Source organism: Dermacentor albipictus, chromosome 6, assembly GCF_038994185.2.
Source record: "Dermacentor albipictus isolate Rhodes 1998 colony chromosome 6, USDA_Dalb.pri_finalv2, whole genome shotgun sequence".
Classification (NCBI taxonomy): domain Eukaryota; kingdom Metazoa; phylum Arthropoda; class Arachnida; order Ixodida; family Ixodidae; genus Dermacentor; species Dermacentor albipictus.
In genome coordinates, this window is record NC_091826.1 from 48,206,882 (window position 1) to 48,228,011 (window position 21,130).

General features: G+C 47.7%; 1 protein-coding gene across 10 annotated transcripts in view; it reads left to right on the plus strand.

The window, feature by feature from the left end:
• LOC139061064 (E3 ubiquitin-protein ligase RNF217-like) overlaps positions 1-21,130 on the plus strand; it is a 344,621-nt gene that overhangs the window by 161,605 nt on the left and 161,886 nt on the right. For 6 of the 10 annotated variants that reach the window (XM_070540516.1, XM_070540515.1, XM_070540513.1 and 3 more), the window contains exon 1: positions 11,490-13,637. The exons of 3 other annotated variants lie outside the window; for them this stretch is intronic. In XM_070540516.1, coding sequence (XP_070396617.1) covers positions 12,100-13,637 — 1,538 coding nt within the window. In that variant the 5' untranslated portion in view covers positions 11,490-12,099. Of the gene's footprint in view, positions 1-11,489; positions 13,638-21,130 lie in introns of those variants that run through there. One more of the 10 variants, XM_070540512.1, reaches the window with a different exon arrangement.

The window sequence follows — 21,130 nt, forward strand, 5'->3', positions numbered from 1 at the left end:
ACTTAAGACAGCGTGTGATGGTCAAGCACCGATGGGGCTCTTCAGCCCTTTAGCACCCAGGCACACAAAGTCTTTTCCTCAAGGACTATGTGAAATAGGCATTCTAAATCTTGAGAGAGGGACAACTGAGGCAATGTCCTTCTTGTGGCAAACCATTGTTCTTGGAGGTGAACTTCAGAAAGCGTGTGATGGTCACGCACCGATGAGGCTCTTCAGCCCTTTAGCACTCAGGCACCCAAAGTCTTTTCCTCAAGGACTGCGTGAAATAGGCATTCTAAATCTTGAGAGGGACAGTTGAGGCAATGTCCTTTTTGTGGCAACCCATTGTTCTTGGAGGTAAACTTAAGAAAGCGTGTGATGGTCAAGCACCGATGAGATTCTTCAGCCCTTTAGCACCCAAGCACCCAAAGTCTTTTCCTCAAGGACTGCGTGAAATAGGCATTCTCTCTCTCTCTATTTTCTTATTCAAATAAGGTTCCCAGTTTCTGTGTAAACATATTACCATTTACTAAATGCTGGGTTGTCCAACTGCCATCCTTAAAGCGTTTTCATGTCGTGTGAGCGTCTCGTCAACAGAAAACCATAAATGGGATGCACGTTAATTATTACGTCGCTACTGAAGGTTTACGCCGGTGGTTAAGTAAAATATGGTGGGTCACTACAACAACATATTAGCATTTCGTCCTCTCTCGCAACAAGACGTGACTGTACTCGCGGACAACTTTCTGTGGCTATGAAGGGAAAGCTATACGGAGGCAAAGGGCGCAAAAGTGAGAGCGCTTCTGAAAAGAGTCCCACATTTTCGTTCACGTTAGCTTAAGCTGGAGGAGAGGAAACATAAACACCTTATTAGCAACGGTTAAATAAGTCAAAGCACACCTCTGAATGTAAAAGTTCACTTATTTTGTGGCTTTTCCCTTCCGCGTCTGGGCAGACGCGAAACCGTCGCACGTGGAAGCGGCGTCGATTCAGCGTCTACTGCGAGCAACCAAAAGCACTGTCAAGGGCTGACGGACTACTTGGCGCGGTAACACATGTCCAGAAGCTCCGCCTCCGCAGCTATCCCTTCATAGCCACAGAATGTTATCCGCGCGGTATACACCAGAACACCGTGAATTCAAAGGGCGCCGCCATATTGATGAGCGCCGGCCGCGCCATCTATCCCAAGCGCCGCGAAGTAGCAGGCCTGGGCTGCCACGCCGGGAGATGCGACCCGGCGCGAAAGCGAAACTGGGGCTTTTTAGCTGGGCGGAAGGCGTGTTTCGCGTTTTTTCTAACCTGTCATTTTCGCTGTCTGGATTCAATCAAACTTCAAGACCTCATGCAAGTCCGCAATGGCCACACTGAGTGCTGTGCAGACTGCAGAAGCGAATACATCGGGTAGGTACGCTATTACGTTTGTACAAACCGCGCGCTATATGCTAGAACACGTGTGAGCTTTTTGGCACGTAACCTGTGAATGAATTTACAGCACTGTGTTGGTGCCATATATTATTAAAGCACGCAGAACACTGTCATCTGCACTTTCAGTTTGGTCTTGTTTGTCATGGTCTCTACTGGGTTGGCCGCGTTTGGCAACCAACTGGCGAGGTCGTTTGACTGCCTGGTTAGCAGACGCCTGCCCTTCACCACCTGCACATTGAAAACAAAATATATTTTATAGTAAGAAGGGCTGTAGTTCATTCCCATGCCATCACTGTTGCGAAGATATAAAGTCCTTTCAAAATGAAATAGAAAATACACCAGGCCAATTGTATCGTGCAACCACTTAAGAGTACAACATTCAGAACAAAAGCCTACAGCACTCAAACAAGCAGCATATGATGCTAAACCTGCACTCATTGGAAAATGAGGTACTACAGTAGTTATAATGTTCAACTACATGTGCAGTCAAAGCCCGTATAACAGGGCGAGCATGACAGATGCAGGTGTTGTACAGTTGCACAAACCATGACAGGGCACGTAAAATTACCATCCCTACTTAAAGCTGCATCATCAGGACCCATTTGGTACAAGACAACAACCGCACCTGCCTTCCAAGAAATTAGCCCCACCAACTGCAGCTACCTGGTACCAGACCTGTTTCGCTTGTGCGAGGCCATCGGATTGTAGGCGCTCCCTTAGAAAAGAAAACAGTAAAAAAAGAAACTAGTGAGAACGATCAAAATTTTGTTACAAAATGCAAGAATAATTAAGCACCTTATTTTCCACGCCATATGAACGGAAATATTTTGCGATTTGCCCCGCATAACAGCCCGCACGCAGTTTAGAGCTCAGGAGGCTCAAATTAATTCGTTACGAATGACCCCTGCAACACCAGCTAGTAAAGGTAGGTGCGCTGCAAGAACACCTTCGGCGACGAGTAGTCGTCGTTTACGTTTTTGTGGACGCATGCTGCGTGACGAGCAGACTTCGGTTTACTTTCATTAGCAATAACGCTCACCAGCAAGGCCTACAACTTGTCGTTCACGCTTAATGGTCATTCCGTGCACCAGCTGCAAGTATCGCTAACCGCAAACTCAACTGTTCCGCTTAACCGTCGGGAGCTCTGCCTGAATGAAAACACGAAAAGGCTTGCCTTTTTGTTATAGCCAAGGCGAAGCACCGGCGCGGGATTCTGCTCTGTAGGCTTGTTGCCCAGAAAGTGCTCGGAGCAAACCTGCGTCTGTATTACGTTTGTAGGGCGCAAGGTTGAACGTGGCACCAAAATATACACAGATCGAATACTCACTCGTGCATTTTCACTGGGTTGGTAGTTCTTCCTATTCACTGCAGCTATCCACCGGTGGCGCAGCTTGGCATTCTTCGTTGCGGATGGAAATCGGCGCAGGCTGAAAACACCGCACCGGCACGATTCCCTACGTGTGTTGTGCTCTTCGCAAACAGCGCTAAGCAACCTGCTCCTTTTCCGCTGGTTGTTTTTGCATCCAAACACGACGCAATGATGCCCAGATGACTTCTTCTACTTTGGATCCGTGTGAACGGGCACATTTCCGCACTTTGGAGCCCTAGAGCTGGCGCTTGCCATGCCTACCGGTCGCCGGCGAACACACTTTGGCAGCCCAGTACAAAATTGCGCCGGTCGACCGGGCAACCCGGGTGCGAGAGTATGCGTTCGGTTAGTCTGGGTGCGAGACTAGCGTGTTCTGGTCTATACAAGCGTCGCTGCTGCTGCCGTACGCCTCCTCGGCAATAACAATCTTCGCCATGGGCGATTGGTTTACGGACCAACTAAACTCTCTAATAAAGATATTTGAAAGCTTTAGCTTATACCCAAATGCGTTGCTTATTTTACGGATCACCGATTTACCGGAGGTGTGCACGACAGTCTAACAATGACGGCTGATAGCGTCATCTTGTGACGTTTTGTGGAACCACGACGGGTTAGAAACCTTTTTGTCACGTGGGTGTTCTCGACGGAGCAAAATGTTCCCAGGGTCTCATGTTATCCCTGAGACGACTGGAAGGAGAAAGCCCATGTGCGGATGTAATAAACGTGGACACATGACGTACATATCCCCCTTAATTCGTACAGTCTGCCTCGCTTACTCATTCCTCTGATTTCGCTTGCTCATCCTCTTAATTCGCATAGACATCCCTCCAAAGGTCGAGGGTTGCACTACCACCCAAGGTTGTGTGTTCGATAGCCTTAATTAACTCTATCTTAATTAACTGTGCCTTAACTCGCCTTCATTAACATCAGAGGTCTAGGGTTGGATTCCGACCATAGGTCGTGGGTTGGACTCCAAGTATAGGTTGTGGGTTCGACTCCCACCAGAGGTCGAGGGTTCGCAGCATTTCTGCACCTTTCGTGCCGTAGCCGGGTTTTCGCTCAAGAACTTTGAATGTCGACTGAACGATGAGACGTATAAAGCTTTCGCCTCAATAAATGAAAACCGACTGCCCGTTAACGATCACGTCACTGCCAAACCTTTCCACTTGTAGCTAAGTAGAATATTGTCGGTAGCAGGAATAATTAGCTGCGTGTCTTTTATGGTTAAATTAAGCGCCACAAGATGGCGTCTCAGACGCGGCCACTCACAGAAACGTCTGCCGTAATAACACCAACACGTTTACGGGCCAGCTAACATTCTTGATTAGCAAGGTTTAGCTTGACTGTCAACATGTTGTTGCCCTTTGTGGAATGCTGTGTATACTGGAGACGTAGAGGTGAGCTGCCCGGCCCGTGGCGGCATCTGGTGGCGTAGAGTTTAAACAGGAGTCAGACTTTTATCAACTAGCCCCGAGCACTGGGTTTCATCAAGGACAGGCATCACCGCCAGCTGTTGTTGAAACTTCGAGGTGGCGTCAGCGGCAGTGTTTTATGCTTGATACTTTTGTGGCTTCCAAAGCTTCCACTGAATCTCCAGCCGTCATTAAAGTCGGCATCCCCCTACCTCTCCTCACGCTAAGAGTGCCTTTTTTGGGAGTTTTACTCGAAGGGTAATTTAATAACGCAGCGCTACTTATTTTTCTCTTTAGTGTTCCCTAAACCCGTAATAAGCAGCAATGGGCCAGACGCACGCTCTTTCCACTGACCCCGTCTTCCCTTCCTACTGATTAAAACCTCTCTCACTCTCTCCCAACTTTCGCTAAGCCATTTACGTCCACACCTTGTTCGTTTCTCTGTCGCCCCAAGTGCGAACGACGTCCAGAAACAAAATGTAATTCAAACAGTCGCGAGAAAAAGTGCAGGTGCAGGCGAGACGGTCTTTTACGTCGCGACGATCGGGCGGGGCATCCAAACGGCGCCTACCGAAGGAAACACCTGGCTCCCTTTTGCCCAGCCGCCTTTCCCTAATCCTGGATTATAACGTGCCACGTGGACGAAATTCATTAGCGAGCTTCTGCGTCTTAAGCGCCAGGACAAAGTTTCTGGGGGAAGAAAAAGAAACCCAAGCAAAAATAAAGAAACGCTTCCTTCGAGCTATCTGTCGTAAAACTTTTTTTTTACTCCTTTACCTTTAGTTAGCACATTGCAATGACCGTGGCTTATCTTTGCAACAAAGCGCCAGTAGACGTCGACAATTAACACGCAGACCAACTACAGAGGTGCTTTATGTAGCCTAACGACCATTTAAAAAGAAACGTGCATATGCGTGCGCCGAATTGAGTGTCCCCTTCCCTTCTCTGTTTTCATTATACCGCCAACCGTTTATTGTTTCTCGCAAATCGTTCAGTAGTCTCCGGTTGCAGGCTCCAATAACCGTCGAGGTGAGTTACGTGAGACCGCGGACACAGCGTGCTCAGTTGATCCCGCTGTTCAAAAGTCAATTAGACTTATTTATTGATTATTTGGTATTCATTTTTGAGTGTACAAGTTGGAACTGATGTACCGAAGCGGGGGAGGACGATGTAGTTGGCCGCATGAGGGTCTATAAACGCTTCTCGCGGAGTAGTTTGCTCTAGAGGAAAGAGATGACGTTTTCTTTTTTTCTAAACACACGTTGCCTCGTGCCAAAACGCGCCAATGCGAGACCGTTACCGCTTCTGCCCTGCTACCATGGGAAACCTCTTTCGGGTCCTACTCTGGGAGACGAACTCTCTTGAGAAAGTATCCAGTGGAAGGCGTGTGTTATTGATCAACTGTGCCCTTTTTTGTTCATTTTTCATCAGCAAAAGCATTCCGTTTTGACAGTATAATTCAGGCTTGATAAAGGTAAATAATGAAAAAAATTATTATTTACCTGACGTTGGAAGAATAGATGGATACTACGTCCTGCAATCGTCCCGCTCTAAACTCTCGCATTGTTCTGCAGCGCCTGTTCTTCGCCCTTTTCTAATTACTAGGCGCCGCCCTTCCAAGCAGCCCCATATAATCTCCCTAATTAATCACCGTGAGTCGCTATAATGACTGGCGATCCTCGTGTACCCTTTTGCTTCCCTTTAAGGTTACTTTGCAACTGCTATCTCCAGTGCTGCTAATTTAGCGAGAAAGTCACTAAATTCGGCGAATGCATGGTCTCTACAACGATAAATTTGCCTTATTGGGGTTAGCGAGTTTTTTTAGTGAGCTTTTAGTGACGTAAGTAGCCAGTATGTTGAATCGGTAAATTCGGCGAATGCATGGTCTCTACAACGATAAATTTGCCTTATTGGAGTTAGCGAGTTTTTTTAGCGAGCTTTTAGTGACGTAAGTAGCCAGTATGTTGATTCGGTAAATTTATTCATGGGCTCAGCTATGCAAGTCTGTTAGAGCCATCCTTCAACACATGTTGTAAGGATGTGAAATATACCAAGATAATATGGCAGTCTCCCCGGAAAATCTACGGGTTCGGTTGTCGGCCGTGCTGCTCAGCTCAGAACTCCAAGACCAACTTTAGGCCGTCCAGCGAGCCATGGAGGTCGCACGGGAGCAGCAGCTTCCAGTGGCCACCTAGGCGGCCCCAGGTCTGAGCCTCCCCATCGCCGGATTTCAAGTAAAGTTATCACACCACATCACAATTCTATGCCTCCGGCCCGTTTTGTCCAAAAGGACATACTTCTCACTACTTCTAAATAGACACCGAATGGTTCATTAGAAGGCCATTTGGTTGCATCAAAGCTACTTTACTAGGCAGATCACAATATTGAGATGATATACTTTTTTAGAAAATCTGTCTCATTTTTTTTTTCTTTTTCACATTCCAGCCGCTGATTCGCCATTGCAGGGGGCAATATAAAGCGTTAGCTTAGATATAATAGGGATGGCGTCTAGGAGTACTTAAAAGACTAAATACCGAGCAAGTCGTCCTGATTAACATGACTTCACAATTTTTCGCTAAAAGCGAACGTTTTGTTCCGCTGCCAGGCGAGTTGCGTCCAAAATAAGTGGCCAACGCTGCTTCCCCCCCCCCCACGTGTCCTCTTCCCCCCCCCTTTTTTTTCTTTTTTGTCTGGATCAATATTGTCTGGATTATTGACGCTTATTTTGTTCATGAACTCTTCCTCATTTCATCTTGTACCGAACACCGTTACACTGCCTCTTCTAGAACATTTTGAGTATACGTGCTCAAATGATTATGGTTAACGGTTATTGTTAACGATGCTGATATCGTCATATTGACAGAGACAGGGGCTGAGTGATGAGGTATACGACGGCGAATTCGTTCCTGCAGGATTCCGTGCTTTTAGGAAAGACCGTGGTAGCACGGGTGGCGGTATCTGCATAATCTACAAAAGTGTTCTTCGTGTATTCCTTATGCCCGATGTACCCGACATTGAGTGTATCTTCTGTAAAGCTTATAGTTGTAATGTTGGGTATAATATAGGGGCCATGTATAGGTCCCCTAGCTCTACTGTCAGTATTATGAATATATTAAAGAAGTATTTATGTGAACAAGTCGAACCTGATGATCGAATCATCCTATCTGGTAATTTTAATTTGCCTAATGATGACAGGTTAACGATGTCCTTAAAGAATCACAATCATAAGGTGGGAGAGGAAATGCTGAATACTGCTTTGACGTTCGACCTCACTCGAATTGTTGAAGGTTTCACGAGAATTCAAGAAAATAGTAAATCCCTTCTCGATTTTTTTTTGTTGTTGTTGTTGGTGGAACTCTTACTGAGAGTATTAGGTGTCATATTATTCCACGAATTTCATATCAGGCCATTTTTCTTAGCCTCAATAACGTTACTGTTATGAAAAGTAATCAAACCACATTTTCCTAACTTTTTCACGTGCCGATGACGAAGCCATTATTGATATGCTTTCATTTCATCTGCACGATTTCTCATGAAGTACAGTTAATGATTGCAATCTTCGGGCTTCGTTCAGGAAACTTGTATATGAATGCATTGATCGATTTGTGGCACTGATAAGCATTAAAAAGAATTGTGGGAATGTTTGGGCAAGCCGACTTACTATACAAATGCGGAGAAAGTTAACAAAATGAAAGAAATAACGACGCTTAGTGGCCGCTTCATGGGCATAGAGCAAAACATTTCTGATTTGTCTTTCCAACTTAGAACTCAAGTGTCACGTGACAGGGATACATATTTCAGAATTTCATTGCCCAGATTTAGTACAAGCTCACCACAGAAATTTCGGCGAGCAATTTCTCCAACTTCAACCGGTAGACGCTTTTATGATAGATGGTGCTCAGGTTTCCCATTGTGCAATGATCTAAAATCCATTCAATAGACAATTTCAGTCCTTTCTTACTTACGACGACGGAAAGTTGCCAAGTTTTGTGTCAACATTACCACCGATATGTGAAATTGTCATAAGCGATCAGGGAATCTTGAATGTGCGCTTGAAACTTGATGTAAAAAAATTTGGTGGGGCTTTTTCAAAAGATATGCCGCATAGGCTTCTAAATACTTGCACATACTGTTTTCCAAATCATTTAGTGAAAGGCAAGTGGAGTCCTACTGGAGGACGGCCAGAGTTTAACCGCTGCACAAGAAAGGGGAGACACATGCAATCAGTAATTATCGGCCAATATCAGTGAGTTCAGCTGTTTGCCAATCACTCGAGCATATGTATTCATAATCATATTTCTGAATTATTAATTGCCCATAATGCACCATATGAATGTGAACAGGGATTTGGAAAAGGCTATTCAACTTGTGCACAATTAGTGGAGACTCTCCACGATTTTGCATTGGCAATTGACAATGGTGTCCAGATAAACGCAATTCTTACGAATTTTTCTAAAGCATTTGATAAGGTGTCACACAAAAAATTAATTTTTAAGCTAGAGAACAGGCTTAAAAACTCGCAGTTAACTAAATGGATATCAGCTTACCTCAATAACCGGCAGCGATTTGTTATAATTAAATATGTAAGCTCTGGAAAACTTTCCGTAGGATCTAGCGTCCCCCAGGGATCGGTGCTTGGACAGCTTTTTTTCTTCTTTTTGTTCTTTATAAATGACATTGTCAGTGACATGTCTGTTAACATAAAACTGTTTGCAGATGACTAGTAAAAAAGCTCTAGTGATGAACTAACGTTAAACGCTGCATTTCAAAGAGTATCGCTTAGTGTGGCGCTTGGCAGATGCCTATAAACTATGAGAAAACCGTATTTACGGCATTTCCTATAAGAATTAAGAAGCAGCCTATGTTCCAATATCATTCAAACAGTACATTGCTCAGTAAGGTGCAGCACTGCTAGTAGCTGGGGGTCTGGGTTACCAATAATCTCTCCCGGTATAAACACACCGATTATGCTGTAGCCTGTGATAGCACTAGACTTTCTTAGGAGGGCTCTCAAGCGCTCCACTCTGTAGTATTCGCTTGCTGGCGTACAGATCCTGCTGCTGGCGTCCTTGCTAGGCCGATCCCGGAAGTATTGAGTGCACAGCCGCGCCAATAAAGTTACGTAATTTTACGGTTTGAGCTGTGTTGTCGTTTCGCGCGTTTACCATTTAAGTTTGAGAAGATTTACGATAAAATGCACGCGCTGTCGGGGGGGTGGGGGGTGGGGGGGCAGTTGTTTCAGCGCATTTGTTTGTGGGCTGCCGTTCTCAAAATTCTGAGGAATAATTTTGTCAAGAATGTTAGACCTGGTATGAGTAACTTTGTAGTGATAGAATGGTGTGGAAACACCGCATGTCATATAGCGTACATATGCCCAAATATATACGGAACCTCACGCCGACGGCGACGGCAAGAAAATCGCTTGGGGTGTACAGACAATTGCTATCGCAACAGGCAGTGAGGTTTATAATTGACTTCTATGACCCCACAAAGGTACAGAAACACTCGTGTTTTTCCGGTGTGGCTTGTCACCGGGCCCAATAATATTTGACGACGTTTTTACTTGCCACAGCCGCAGCTTGTTCGTCTGTGAGTGGGGCACGTCGTAATTTGTCGGATTCCGAAATTATTTTAACCATTGAAATTATTATGCCCAAGAAATTAGCTTCGCACATAAGCCTTTTTGGTTCCCATATAAGTAAAATTTGACCACTGCAGCCTAGAACCGAAACCGTTACCCTTTACGCAGCAGCCGAGCTCCACAAATACGTGAGCCACCGCGGTGGATTGTAATCATCATAAAATCGTTTTCGCTGTCATGGTGCGAGTCGTACTGCTTCACCAAACGCGGGTGGCAGCGCCGAGCCCAGAGACTGGGGTGTATACAGGTGAAGGTGAATAGGAAGTATTTGATAAACAAACTTTACCGCAAACAGGACGACACAGGAGGGAGACGGGACAATGTCGTCCTGTTTCCTTCTCGTCCCGCCCTGTTTGCGTTAAGGGAGAATGGGCGAGAGGGAGGAAAGGCAGGGAGAGCCTGCATAAAAGTTTATTATGAACGTGCGAGCTAACTAGCCCTTCAATTCATCTTGCTGATGAAGTAGCTAAATTGGGCTGATGTTTTTTTGATGAGAAGCTGCCATGGTCTGTGAGATTAATAGAGTGTATAGTAAGCGATGTCGAAGGCGCCCTATGGTAATATTGAGGAATTCATGAATATAGAGTAGGGAAAGATAGGCCCAGGTATAATTTGGGATCTGCGAAATGGGCTTTATTGCTGCACCGTACTTAGTTTAGCTGTGAGCGCGATGGTAATTTGATGCACCGGCAGGCAAAGTCGGCGCAGATGGAGATGCAATCAGTCTCATAAGAAAGCTGTGTTGCAAACTTCAATAGAGTGAGAAAGGCACCGAGCGGCACATAATAACGAGTAAGTTATCGCTTTTGCAGAGAGAGCTCAGAGAGAGAGAGAGACAGAGAGAGAGACAGAGAGAGAGAGAGATCCACTGCCAAGACACCCTAGCGCAAATTATGGTGGCCATTTTGCAGTGATGCCTTCCGATCGATCCTATGCCATTCTTATTCGCCTTCTTGCCTTCACAGCCGGCTGATCTCACTCATAACTCGAGCTGAACGCAGCGCGAAAAGCACGAAAAGGAATGGCATCGGAGAAAAAAAAACGTCGCTACTAAAGCGCGGCCTAGGAATATCCGGTTAGCTGTTTCGTGCCTTTTTATCGGAACATATTTTGTTAAGTATCAAAATGCTCATATTACCCGCCCTACTCAAGGGCACCGAGAAGACGCAACAAAATAAGAGCTACCAAAAACCGAGGAACGCGAGTTCAAACTTTACCGGCAGAAACTCAAGTAAACAAAAAAGCAGCGCTTTTAGCTTGTGCTGCCACCTGTGGCCGGCAACGCCAAATGCATAGTAGGTTGCTAACAACTCTCTCGGCAGGCGGCGACTCAAGTCTTGCAGGAGCCGTTCGTGTGTTGATCCTGCTAGAACCGTAGAGTTTCTCACTATGCGTTATATTGAGAAACTCTATGTGCTAGAACACTCCATTTTATTTGGAGTTTGAAATTGCTATTTTTAATGGAAATACATTGTACTACATTCAGTTATGACGTAAGGCACTCTGGTAATGAAATCCACACAGCTTTTCTTTTTTCCTCCGCAAGCTGGAAGCGAGTGGTTCCTTCCTTTATTGCTTCGTTCGTTAAAGAAAAAATAATGAATACCGCACTTGATGAGAACTTATTCAACCGACGAACCAATGAACAATGAAAAAAGGTACGTGAGGTATGCACATACTTCAGTAATTTAGTGGTAGCGACAATCGATTACTACAGAAAAAAATACATCTAAGCTTCTAGTTTAGTGCAGCCATTCCAATAAAAAACAGATGCCAAGCGAACGTCCTTTGTTGGTTACGTGTTCCTAGTTTATTTCAATTATTGCCCATATATATTCCATGCATAGAACAGATATATAGATAACCACTGCATTACAACAACGACATCATGCAATGGTAACTCGGCGCACATGCAACCGGGCTCGGTGAGCCTGAGACTGACGCTTGTCGTCTGCTACGTGTTTCAAGCTCGGTAGCGTCATCCTGCGGACGCCACAGCAACGAAGCGAACTGGTAGTTGGAAAGGGCGTGCCTGCGAGTGGCTGGGTTGGACGTGGCGCGCGGCGGCAACACGAGCAGCTGCAGCAGCCGAACGGCTCTTTCTCTCTCCCACTCTTCACATTTCTCGCTCTCCTCCTCGAGCCACTGCAGCTGAATGGGTCAGCCCGCAGCAGTGCGTTCTGTTTACATGTCAGTTGCTCCTTGCCGTGTGCGGACGCAGCGTTGTTGACTGAGCTCAACCCAAGGTGTCAGGGGACCGTTATGCTCCGCTAATGGCGGCTACGATGCCGTCGCCCGCACCATCTTCGCCGACCTGCGTCGTGGTTCACCGAGACCGAGGAGTCGCCGCCGACAAAAGGCCCGAACAGCCCGGCTCGCGCGGCAAGTCGATCGCCATGGAGCGCGAGCTCCCTCCGCGTCGCGCTTGCTCGGACGCGGGCCACCATCGGCGAAACTCGGCGACCGCTCTCGGCTGCGCGCCGAGGATCAAAAACCGGGTCCGCACTGCTGATCTGGAGCAGCTACGCTTCATCCTGGAGTGCTTCTTCCTCTCGTTCGGCCCCGAATGCCCGCAGCTGGGTCGCAACCACCCGAACTCGGACCCCGAGCGCTACGCGTCGGGCCGTCAGCAACAGCAGCAACCGCCTCCCCAGCACTACCGCCGGCGGAGCAGCGTCGACTCCGGCAGCGCGACCTCGTCGTCGTCCTGCTCGACGATTCGTTCCTCGTCGTCGTCGACTACGACGGCGAACGCCGGCGCCGCAGAGCAGCTGCCCGCGGAGTACGACCACGACGCGCTGCTCCGGGAGGTGCTGCGCCTGTTCGAGGCCGGACTCGACGGAAACGGCGGTCCCGTGCTCCTCCGGCACCAGCACATCGCCGAGCTCGCCTCCCTGTCGTCTGTGCCCGGCGGCGACGAGGAGCCCGAGCCGGACTTCGCCGTCGGTCCCTGGGGCATCACCGAGTGCGGCATCTGCCTCGAGACCGCGGCGCTGTACAGGCGGCCCTGCTGCAACTTTCCCGCCTGCACCCCGTGCCTGAAGCGCTACTACGCGTCGCGGGTGCGCCAGAACAACATCCAGATCGAGTGCTGCAACGTGCGCTGCCACCAGTTCGTCTCCCGAGACGAGATCAGCGCGCGGCTGCCTGCGGACTCCAAGGAGCACTTCCACCGGCTCCTGGTCACGGCGAACGTGTCGACCAAGACGTGCCCGCACTGCAACCACGTGACGCGGCGGCCCAAGCCCGACAACCAGCCGCTCAAGTGCGACGCGTGCGGCAGCTTCTGGTGCTACGCGTGCCACGCGCCGTGGCACGAGGGACTCAGCTGCCGCCAGTTCCGCAAGGGCGACCGGCTGCTCAAGGCCTGGGCCCGCACCACGGCCCACGGCCAGGTGAACGCGCAGCGCTGCCCTAAGTGCAAGATCTTCATCCAGCGCATCACCGGATGCGACCACATGCACTGCGCCCGCTGCAAGACCCACTTCTGCTACCGATGCGGCGACCGGTTCCGGCAGCTCAAGTTTTTCGGCGACCACTACAGCAAGCTGAGCGTGTTCGGCTGCAAGTTCCGCTACAAGGCCGACAAGCCGCTGCAGCGAAAGGTCGTCCGCGGTGCCGTGTTCGGCGGCAAGCTCGTCGCCGCGCCCATAGTCGGTGTCCTGGCGCTGTGCGCCGGAGTGATCGTCGTCGGAGTGGGTGCTTTCGCGTTTCCCCTGTACGGTGGCCTGCGGCTAGTGCAACGCTACCACAGCGTCAAGAAGTCTGTCAACCTCGAGAATGACTCCACGCCGCGGCTGGTCTGTTTCTCGTGAGTCGTTGGTAACCATGCTTGCTGCCCTGTTTATTGCAGGCCCCGTACCGACTTCATCGGTGTCGCTATGTACCCATACATACTGGTGATCTATACCGTAAGCACAGAAAAAAAAGGGGGGGGGGGGTCTGCTTTTTTGCAAGACCCTGCTCTCGACAAACGCATTTCACTGATCGATAAAACCACACGGTGGCTCTAATGAAGTCGCGCGTGAGGCGTGATAATTTATGTCGTCACCTTCCGCAAATATCTGCCTACTTCTCCTAACCACAAGCTCTCGTTGTAAAACTTTTCGGTGTACCACGTTTCCAACAAGACCTATTCACGCTGTTGATGCTGTTGTATGACGTTAATGTTCTTGGGGTCTGTTTCGAGTAAACTATAGCACAGAAAGAACTATGGTCAAAGTGAGAGGATTCAGAAAGATTCCTGCTTGTGTGCTGTGACTGCCTTTGGGATCTAGGACAATGATTAGACAATTGTAGCCCACGTTGGTAGTTAGTAAAGGTGGTGCTGTAATTTCATGCACATTTGTTATGCTTTCATAATATTTTAGGAGAAATGCATGCTCTTCTCAAGCCATTCTGCTTGTCTAGAAATCATTGCTGTTTTCTGACGCAAATGGATTTTCTCTCCGGTTTTCCTTTTTTTTTCGTTTCTTTTGCGTGACCTTGCGGTAAAATATGCCACCCTATGTCCCAACTGGGATTTGAACAAATGTCTTCCTGCCTTTGCATGCCTTCTTTCAGTCAGATGGCACTTCATTCTGAATGGTGCTTTCAGATATATTGCGAGAAATGATCTTTTTGCAGGAAGTGTTGCTCTCTGCTGAGCAGAGGACGGTTATCGTTAACCACTTTTGAAATGTTTCCATAGCAAAATGGTGAGACTTCCAAGTCATGTGTTTCCTATGTCACGCTAGGGATTTTGTTACCTTGTGCAATGGTTTGGAGCTGGTGGTTTCTTATAGGTCAATGTTGACTATTACAGTTTTGCATTGGTGTTAGTATTAAATCTTAATACACCCTGTTTACTCTCCGTGAGAGACTTAGATGTTCATGGTTTGGTGTCAGCTTTTGTGTTTGCCTCATTTCACTAGCTCTGTCAGGTCTTACCTTTGGGCAGAGATAGCAGTCACGAATTTTGGTAGTAGTCTAAGGGGCAACAGGATATGACTTTGATGATGTAGTTGTCCATCAGCTATAGTTTGTCCTTTCTTTTTTGCATTGTGTGTGTGTGTGTGTGTGTATTACGACTTTCAGCAAATGCGATCAACCTTCACTGTACCACATATTGACGCTTTGTATCACTAGACACTTGCTACTCTTTGACAACTGTTAGCTTTCAGGAACTGTGATCATATATCTCGCATGCCGTGCCCTGTGCATAGTTTGTAAAGACTATATATATAAGAGCAATTGTCAAACAATGTACATCACGTCACTCGTGCTGTATTGTAAATGTCGAAAATAAGCGCAGAGGCACACCTTCTATACCTGCAGTGAGACTTTCAGATGGTACGGGATTATCTCATAGTACGGGCAAGTGCCAGATTGGCCAGCAGAAGGGTGGCATAATGGCTTTGCCAATAACAATCTCTTCGAATACACTTCCCTCCGCCACCACTCGCAGTTCTTCAAATGTCAGCAGGCTAGTTATTTTTTTTTTCGCATCACTCTGTGGTCTGGTTGCTGTCGCTGAATAGTCCAAGATTCGCCATCGTCTTTGTTTCGGCTTTCGACTTGGCGGTCGGCATGAAGAACACTCAAGGAATTTTATACCTCTCTTTCTATTCGAACTCGCACTGCTCGTTATGATGAGCGAAGCAGAAGGTATAAAACGCGGATGAGAGGGTTGATGATGATATCTTTTACCATGCGCTTCGTACTTCTTTTTTTCTTTCCTTTGAGCAATCGAGGTGCCGCGTTTGCGCGCAATCCTCGCCTGCTTGCGTCGTGTTGTCAGGCGTCGTGCTTCTTAGAGACTTTCTTGATGGGACCCCTTTTCAGTCGCTGCTTCGAGCGATGTGACGAAAACGCGCATTTGCTCTTTCACGCCGACGTTGATCTCAATGCCGCTTGATTGCGCTGCCGCCGCACTTGACTTTGCGTAAGTCATTCGTTTACAAAACCCGCCGTGCCCAGAAAACGGCGTCTCTGTGGTCGTGATGAACCGAAAAGCTACACCGCGGTTCTGTTTTATTTTCCTACAGTGCCCTAGGTGAGCACGTCAGACCGCGTCAGTACTTTATATTGCAAGCATTACTGACTCCCCTGTTGGTGACGTAAGGCTTAGAAGAGTCAGCCTGTGCACGGCACCAGCGGTTGCAAGATTTGCCGTTTCTTACATCTTTCTTTTTTCCTTTCCTTTTTTTTTTCTTTGCTGCGGCGCCATTCTGTGCTGCGCACGGTTCCTTGGGCTACTGCGCAAGAGTGTATAGACCCTTGACAAGCCCTCGACAACCAGAACGGCCAAGAGGCGCCGTGGGGCGCCTGATTTGACCCACGAGCAACTTCATGTCTGCAAACCCGATATTGCGGGGTCGATTGAAGCTGATTCTTTCTTCGAGACACTTTCCAGGCACGATTAGCTTCCACCGGCTACGCGCAGGGTTGATTGGGTGGCATTGAATGAAGGGGCCCTACTCGTCGAGGTCGAGCAATGACATTGTCCTCTTTGTTTTATCTTGGGGCCGCTGACCTCGAGTTCCGGGGCAGCCCTACCTGCGCCTTCCTCCTTTACCTTGGAGCGTCGGCCCTGCCAGAAGATGTCGCCTGGGAGGTTTATTACTTCCTTCTTCGCTCGAACTCGGCGCCCTCATTATGGCTGCCCACTCTTGCAACGGTCGATAGGCTGCTGTAGTTTCCTGCGCTCTCGAGGGTCTCGCAGCGTTTTCTGGCCTGGCGCTTTCAAACGCGCAGCGATACGACCGTTTTCATCTTAAGTCTGCGCATCTTTTGGGTAACATGTGCAGAATGTTAGGTGTCGTGGTCAGGTTCCCCGCCTAAGAGTCAATTACAACAACAGCAGCAGCAGAAAGGAAATGTGCAAGGCAAGGCATGCGGTTAGATATGCTGAGCAGAATCTTGCGTGAGTTAGGTCGGTTATTCACTCCTGATTGCGCAACAAAAGAGCACCTCAGGTGCTGTGGAGTTCTGAAGAGTTGCGCGGCGTGCAGGTTTTTTTTTTTTAATTTTAGCGAGAAAGCACGCTCAGGGTTCCGGTTAAACCGAAAAAAAAATAAAGACGAGATCACTCCTTGTTACCCTGTCAGATTGACGACACCTCGCTCAAGTGCTTTGGTTTTCCTTTGCACTGGGCTTCACACCAACGCGCTGTCTTTGTGTTTGACATTAATGGTAGAGGTGTGAGTGCGATCGAAAATTCCTTTAGGTTTACGATAGGCACCAGACGCAGCAGCTAGGCAGAGTGGCGTAGGCGATCTGGGAGGAAGAGGAGTACAGAACTGCGATACACACCATTTGTACACCATTTTCTACCGCATTCGTCTTTTCGCTCGCTCTCTTTTACTATTTCCTTGCAACTCTCTAAGAATCGAAGATTTGTACCATCTGCTGACATTCTTCGCAGTCAAAAAAAAAATATTTAAGAATTCAGTCTTACAGGAAATCAATGGTAGTCTGAGCTAGCGACTGGCATCGACGCTCCGTTACGTAATTTCTCTTTTTTTTTTCTCTTGCATTTGCCGGAGGGACAGGGTAGCAAGGGACGAAGAATATAACATTGATTTCCAATAGCGTGTGGACCGCTTTCGACCGCAGCGTCGGCCGCAGTTAGATCACACGAACTCGTATTCCACAGCTCTCTCTCGGTGCCGCTCGATAGGCTATAGATTTTGAGTTGTCTGCACAAAGCTGCCATGGTGCTGCTTCCGTTGGAAATACACCCGTTCAGAACCATCAGCAGCCGTTCTGGGCCGACTCTTGTCTTTCGCTAATCATTGTGACGTTTTTTCTCTTAGTGCTCTCGCCATACCGTATGAATTTTAAAAGAAAAATGAGGACGCATATCTTTAACTAATCCGAGCATGAAACGAGTCATTTCGGAACGCTGAAACGAAAATTGATGCTTCTGTGATGCCACTATACCACCGGAGAAATCTTTCACCGCCTAAAACTGACTGGCACCCAGAAGTAATGCGAGAATGAAATCCAACATGTTAAGGTCAGGAAAAGAAGACAAGAAAAGAAAAAAGAAAAGAATATTATGTGCGCGAAATCGGAGTACGTGAGCCACACAGCCGCCAGAAAGAAGGGGGAAAAAAAGATTCTCGAGACGTGCGCCATTTCCGTTGTCAGCTCCCCGCTTCGTTTTCCGAGCTTCGATGAAGTAGCATTTATTCAGACCTTGTAAGAACAAGAAAGAGAGACAAAGCAGAAGAAAAATATATCAGAACAGAAACAGAGGATGGGAAAGCAGGGTTTCCACTATGGCTCTCTGATTTACTAGCGGTTGGTGATGTTTCAGACCTCCAAGTTCGTTCCTGAACAGTTGGGAAGATTTGTGATGAGGCCATGAGGGTCTCCCCTAACGGCCATATATATGCTGGGCCGCCGCCACTGTTATACTATGTGTGCCCTGCGCTATCGTGTGTATAGCGATGTGCTTTACGACGCCACGCCCTCAAGTCAAAGCATTGTCACTCGCCCCATTTTTGCCACGACTCGTATATAGTGATACAAATGCTGCCCCTCCTGCCTGTGTGTACAGTCGAACCCGATTGTAATGAACGTTTGGTGCATCGTGTAATTCAATATACCCAAATCCTCCTGTAACAAACTGAAACGAACTTTTCTGGTGCGTTCGTTATACGCGGATTTGTTATTTCCAGTGGAGAAGCAGGGCAAAAAACATTATTGACAAAATTACCAGTAGTAGGCACTCATTTTTTTTTCCTGTGCCTCGAAAAGTTTTATCAGCGTGGCTAAGAATGTCGTTCTGTATTCTCTAAGCGCGAATTGCGTGACCTGCTGCAGTTCACTTCATGGCTCTGTAGGTGGGTTTACAATCCGCGACCCAACCGCGTGGCTCTTGGAACAGATCTCCAAGGCTATGCTTTTGCTGACTGAATCCGCCGGAAGCAATTGGGGAGCCGCAAACACCCATAGAAGCCTTGTTTTGGACATTACATATTACGCTGGCAGCGGACGCATTGAGTTCGACATAGTCAGACTCCATTTCGTTACGAGGAAGTTATTCTACGTGAATGTCGGTCAGTAAGTTTCGCCAGTTCGGTTTAGAGAATGAGTTCACTCAATCCTGTGTCGTTATTTCGGGTTCAACTGTACGTCGCCTCGTACTAGCAATGTATTGTGTTATTCTTGGCCCCAGTGTCCTAAGGTCTATACGCTGTTCATCTTTACAACGTGTTTATATGTGTGTGGATACGAATTGCTGCCATTCCATGTCTTTCTGTGTGTAAAAACTTCAACCCATTTTCTTGCTTCTTGTCGCCGTTTCTCTACGTCACTATTCTTCGTGTCTTTTTATTCTTTCTCTGTTTTTTTTGTTTCTCGTGAACATTGAAAGTGTGTGCCCATTGTGATGCTATTTATTTGCGTGTATTTATTGTGGAAACACGACAGTCTGGTAAACGACGACGTGTGACAGAAAGCGCCGACTCCTTCGATGACGTAGCGTACGCCCGTTTGTGCAAAACAACTGGACTCGCTTTTTTTTTTTTCGTACGTGTTTCTTCGCCTGTAGTTGGCGATTCTTTTTTACCATTGATGCGTCTTCCTTGACAGACGCTTCTGTGTACGATGATTGGGCTAAGTTTCTTTTTTGTATTTAGTGTTGCTAACCACAGGTATTCAAATGTTTGAACACTGTACAGTACGTGAAATTCCCTCTTGGCTGCTAACCATTCTCGCCTGAAACAGCCCCCACAGCCGCACGAGCGAGTATTCCCCGTCAACGGGCCGTTGATCAATCTTTCAATCTTAAGTCACACTGGCTGGCGAAGACCCACGCCTCGAAACTCTGCAGTTTTCCGGGACTAGGTTTTTTTTTTTCGCGAGCTAGAATAATGCGCGGACTTCACCCTGTGTGACCAGCACACCCGTATGACCAGCATGCATGCGTTCCTGTTCCCCTGATTTCTGCCCATTTCGAAAGAATATTGGTGGTCCGTAGCAATGTGCTCGGGGGTGTCGGCGAAATCGATAGACGGACCTCCACGTTTTGAACCAACCGAGGTGGTGTTTCATTGCAAACGTGGTCATTAGCAGAGTTTTTCGTAGCGTATAAAGTGCACCAGATGCTGACGTCGTTCATTTTGACGCTTGGTATGTTCTGCAGCGTGCATTATTCAGCACAACGGAAACTTGCGCAGCCCGTGGAGCTTTACGGCAGCCCCATTCAAAGGCGGGTCAAGGCAGTAACTTTTTTTCGAGGCGGCCCTTTCACCGCTAAAGCAACAGCTTAGCTGGCTTAAAGCGACGCTTAAAGTGATGCTTAAAACGAGTGCTGTATTCAAGTGGTTGTGAGTTCGTGTCGGCTGCATACCGAGGTTCTAGTCACTCGTTGATTCGCGGTTGAATGTGGTAATCTCGTATTCCGAGGGGGGCAGGCGTGCGCTCGTGTGGCGCTAATGCAACGGCCTTGAGAGAAGCATGCGGGACGAAAAACGGTGTGAGCCTAGATCAAGTGCCCCCCTGTAAGGAGCATTTAAAGGCGAAAAAGCACCGCATTACCTACCTTTTTCTCTTTCGTTTTTTTTCTGTTTTTTTGAACTGCTGTTCCAATTCCGCGTAACTGCCCTTGCACATTCTGCATTGTTGGCGTTCGCTTTTCGAGCTTATCTTCTCTAAATCGCGCGGAGACTGAAAGTCTGTTAATGATGACGACCCTCCCGAAGCGGGCTTTGATGATCTCGTTTGTTTGCAAGTAGCTTTCCTTGAAATGAGAAAGGAGAAAAGTCTATATATAACCGTTTGCCCGGATAAGTGCGGCTGCTGTTAGGCTTCTGGGCCAAGAAACGTAGCCATTAGGGTGGGGGAAAGATGTTTGGACACCTAGTTTGTTCTCGAGCAAAAAGAGATTTCGCATCCGACAAAAAGAGGAGGACATGATGCAAGCGGTCGTTAAGGGCGGACTTGTTTGCGGAGTTTGAATGCGCAGTTGGTTGAGTCGTAATTGTTGCTTCAACGCTCATTAGGTGCCCGCTCTCGGGTGGGATGACCACCAAAGTGAAAAGTGATTATTGCAGATTCAACACGCCGGCCATAGAGACAGTGTCTTTGTACCGTGCGCGTATACTTATGCAGCTGGTGATTCGCCAAACTGAGTGGTTGCAGTGCGATCCACAGACGCCCCCCGCCCTTTTTTTTTTTTTAAAGAAAGTTTGCGGTCTGAACGTTGAAGGCCTTCTCGACTGATACGAGCTATAGGCATCTTGATAGAAACGGCTCAGGTTGAAGCAGTTTCTTTAATATGCCTGCGCCTCGGCAGCCTAATACTGTTACAGC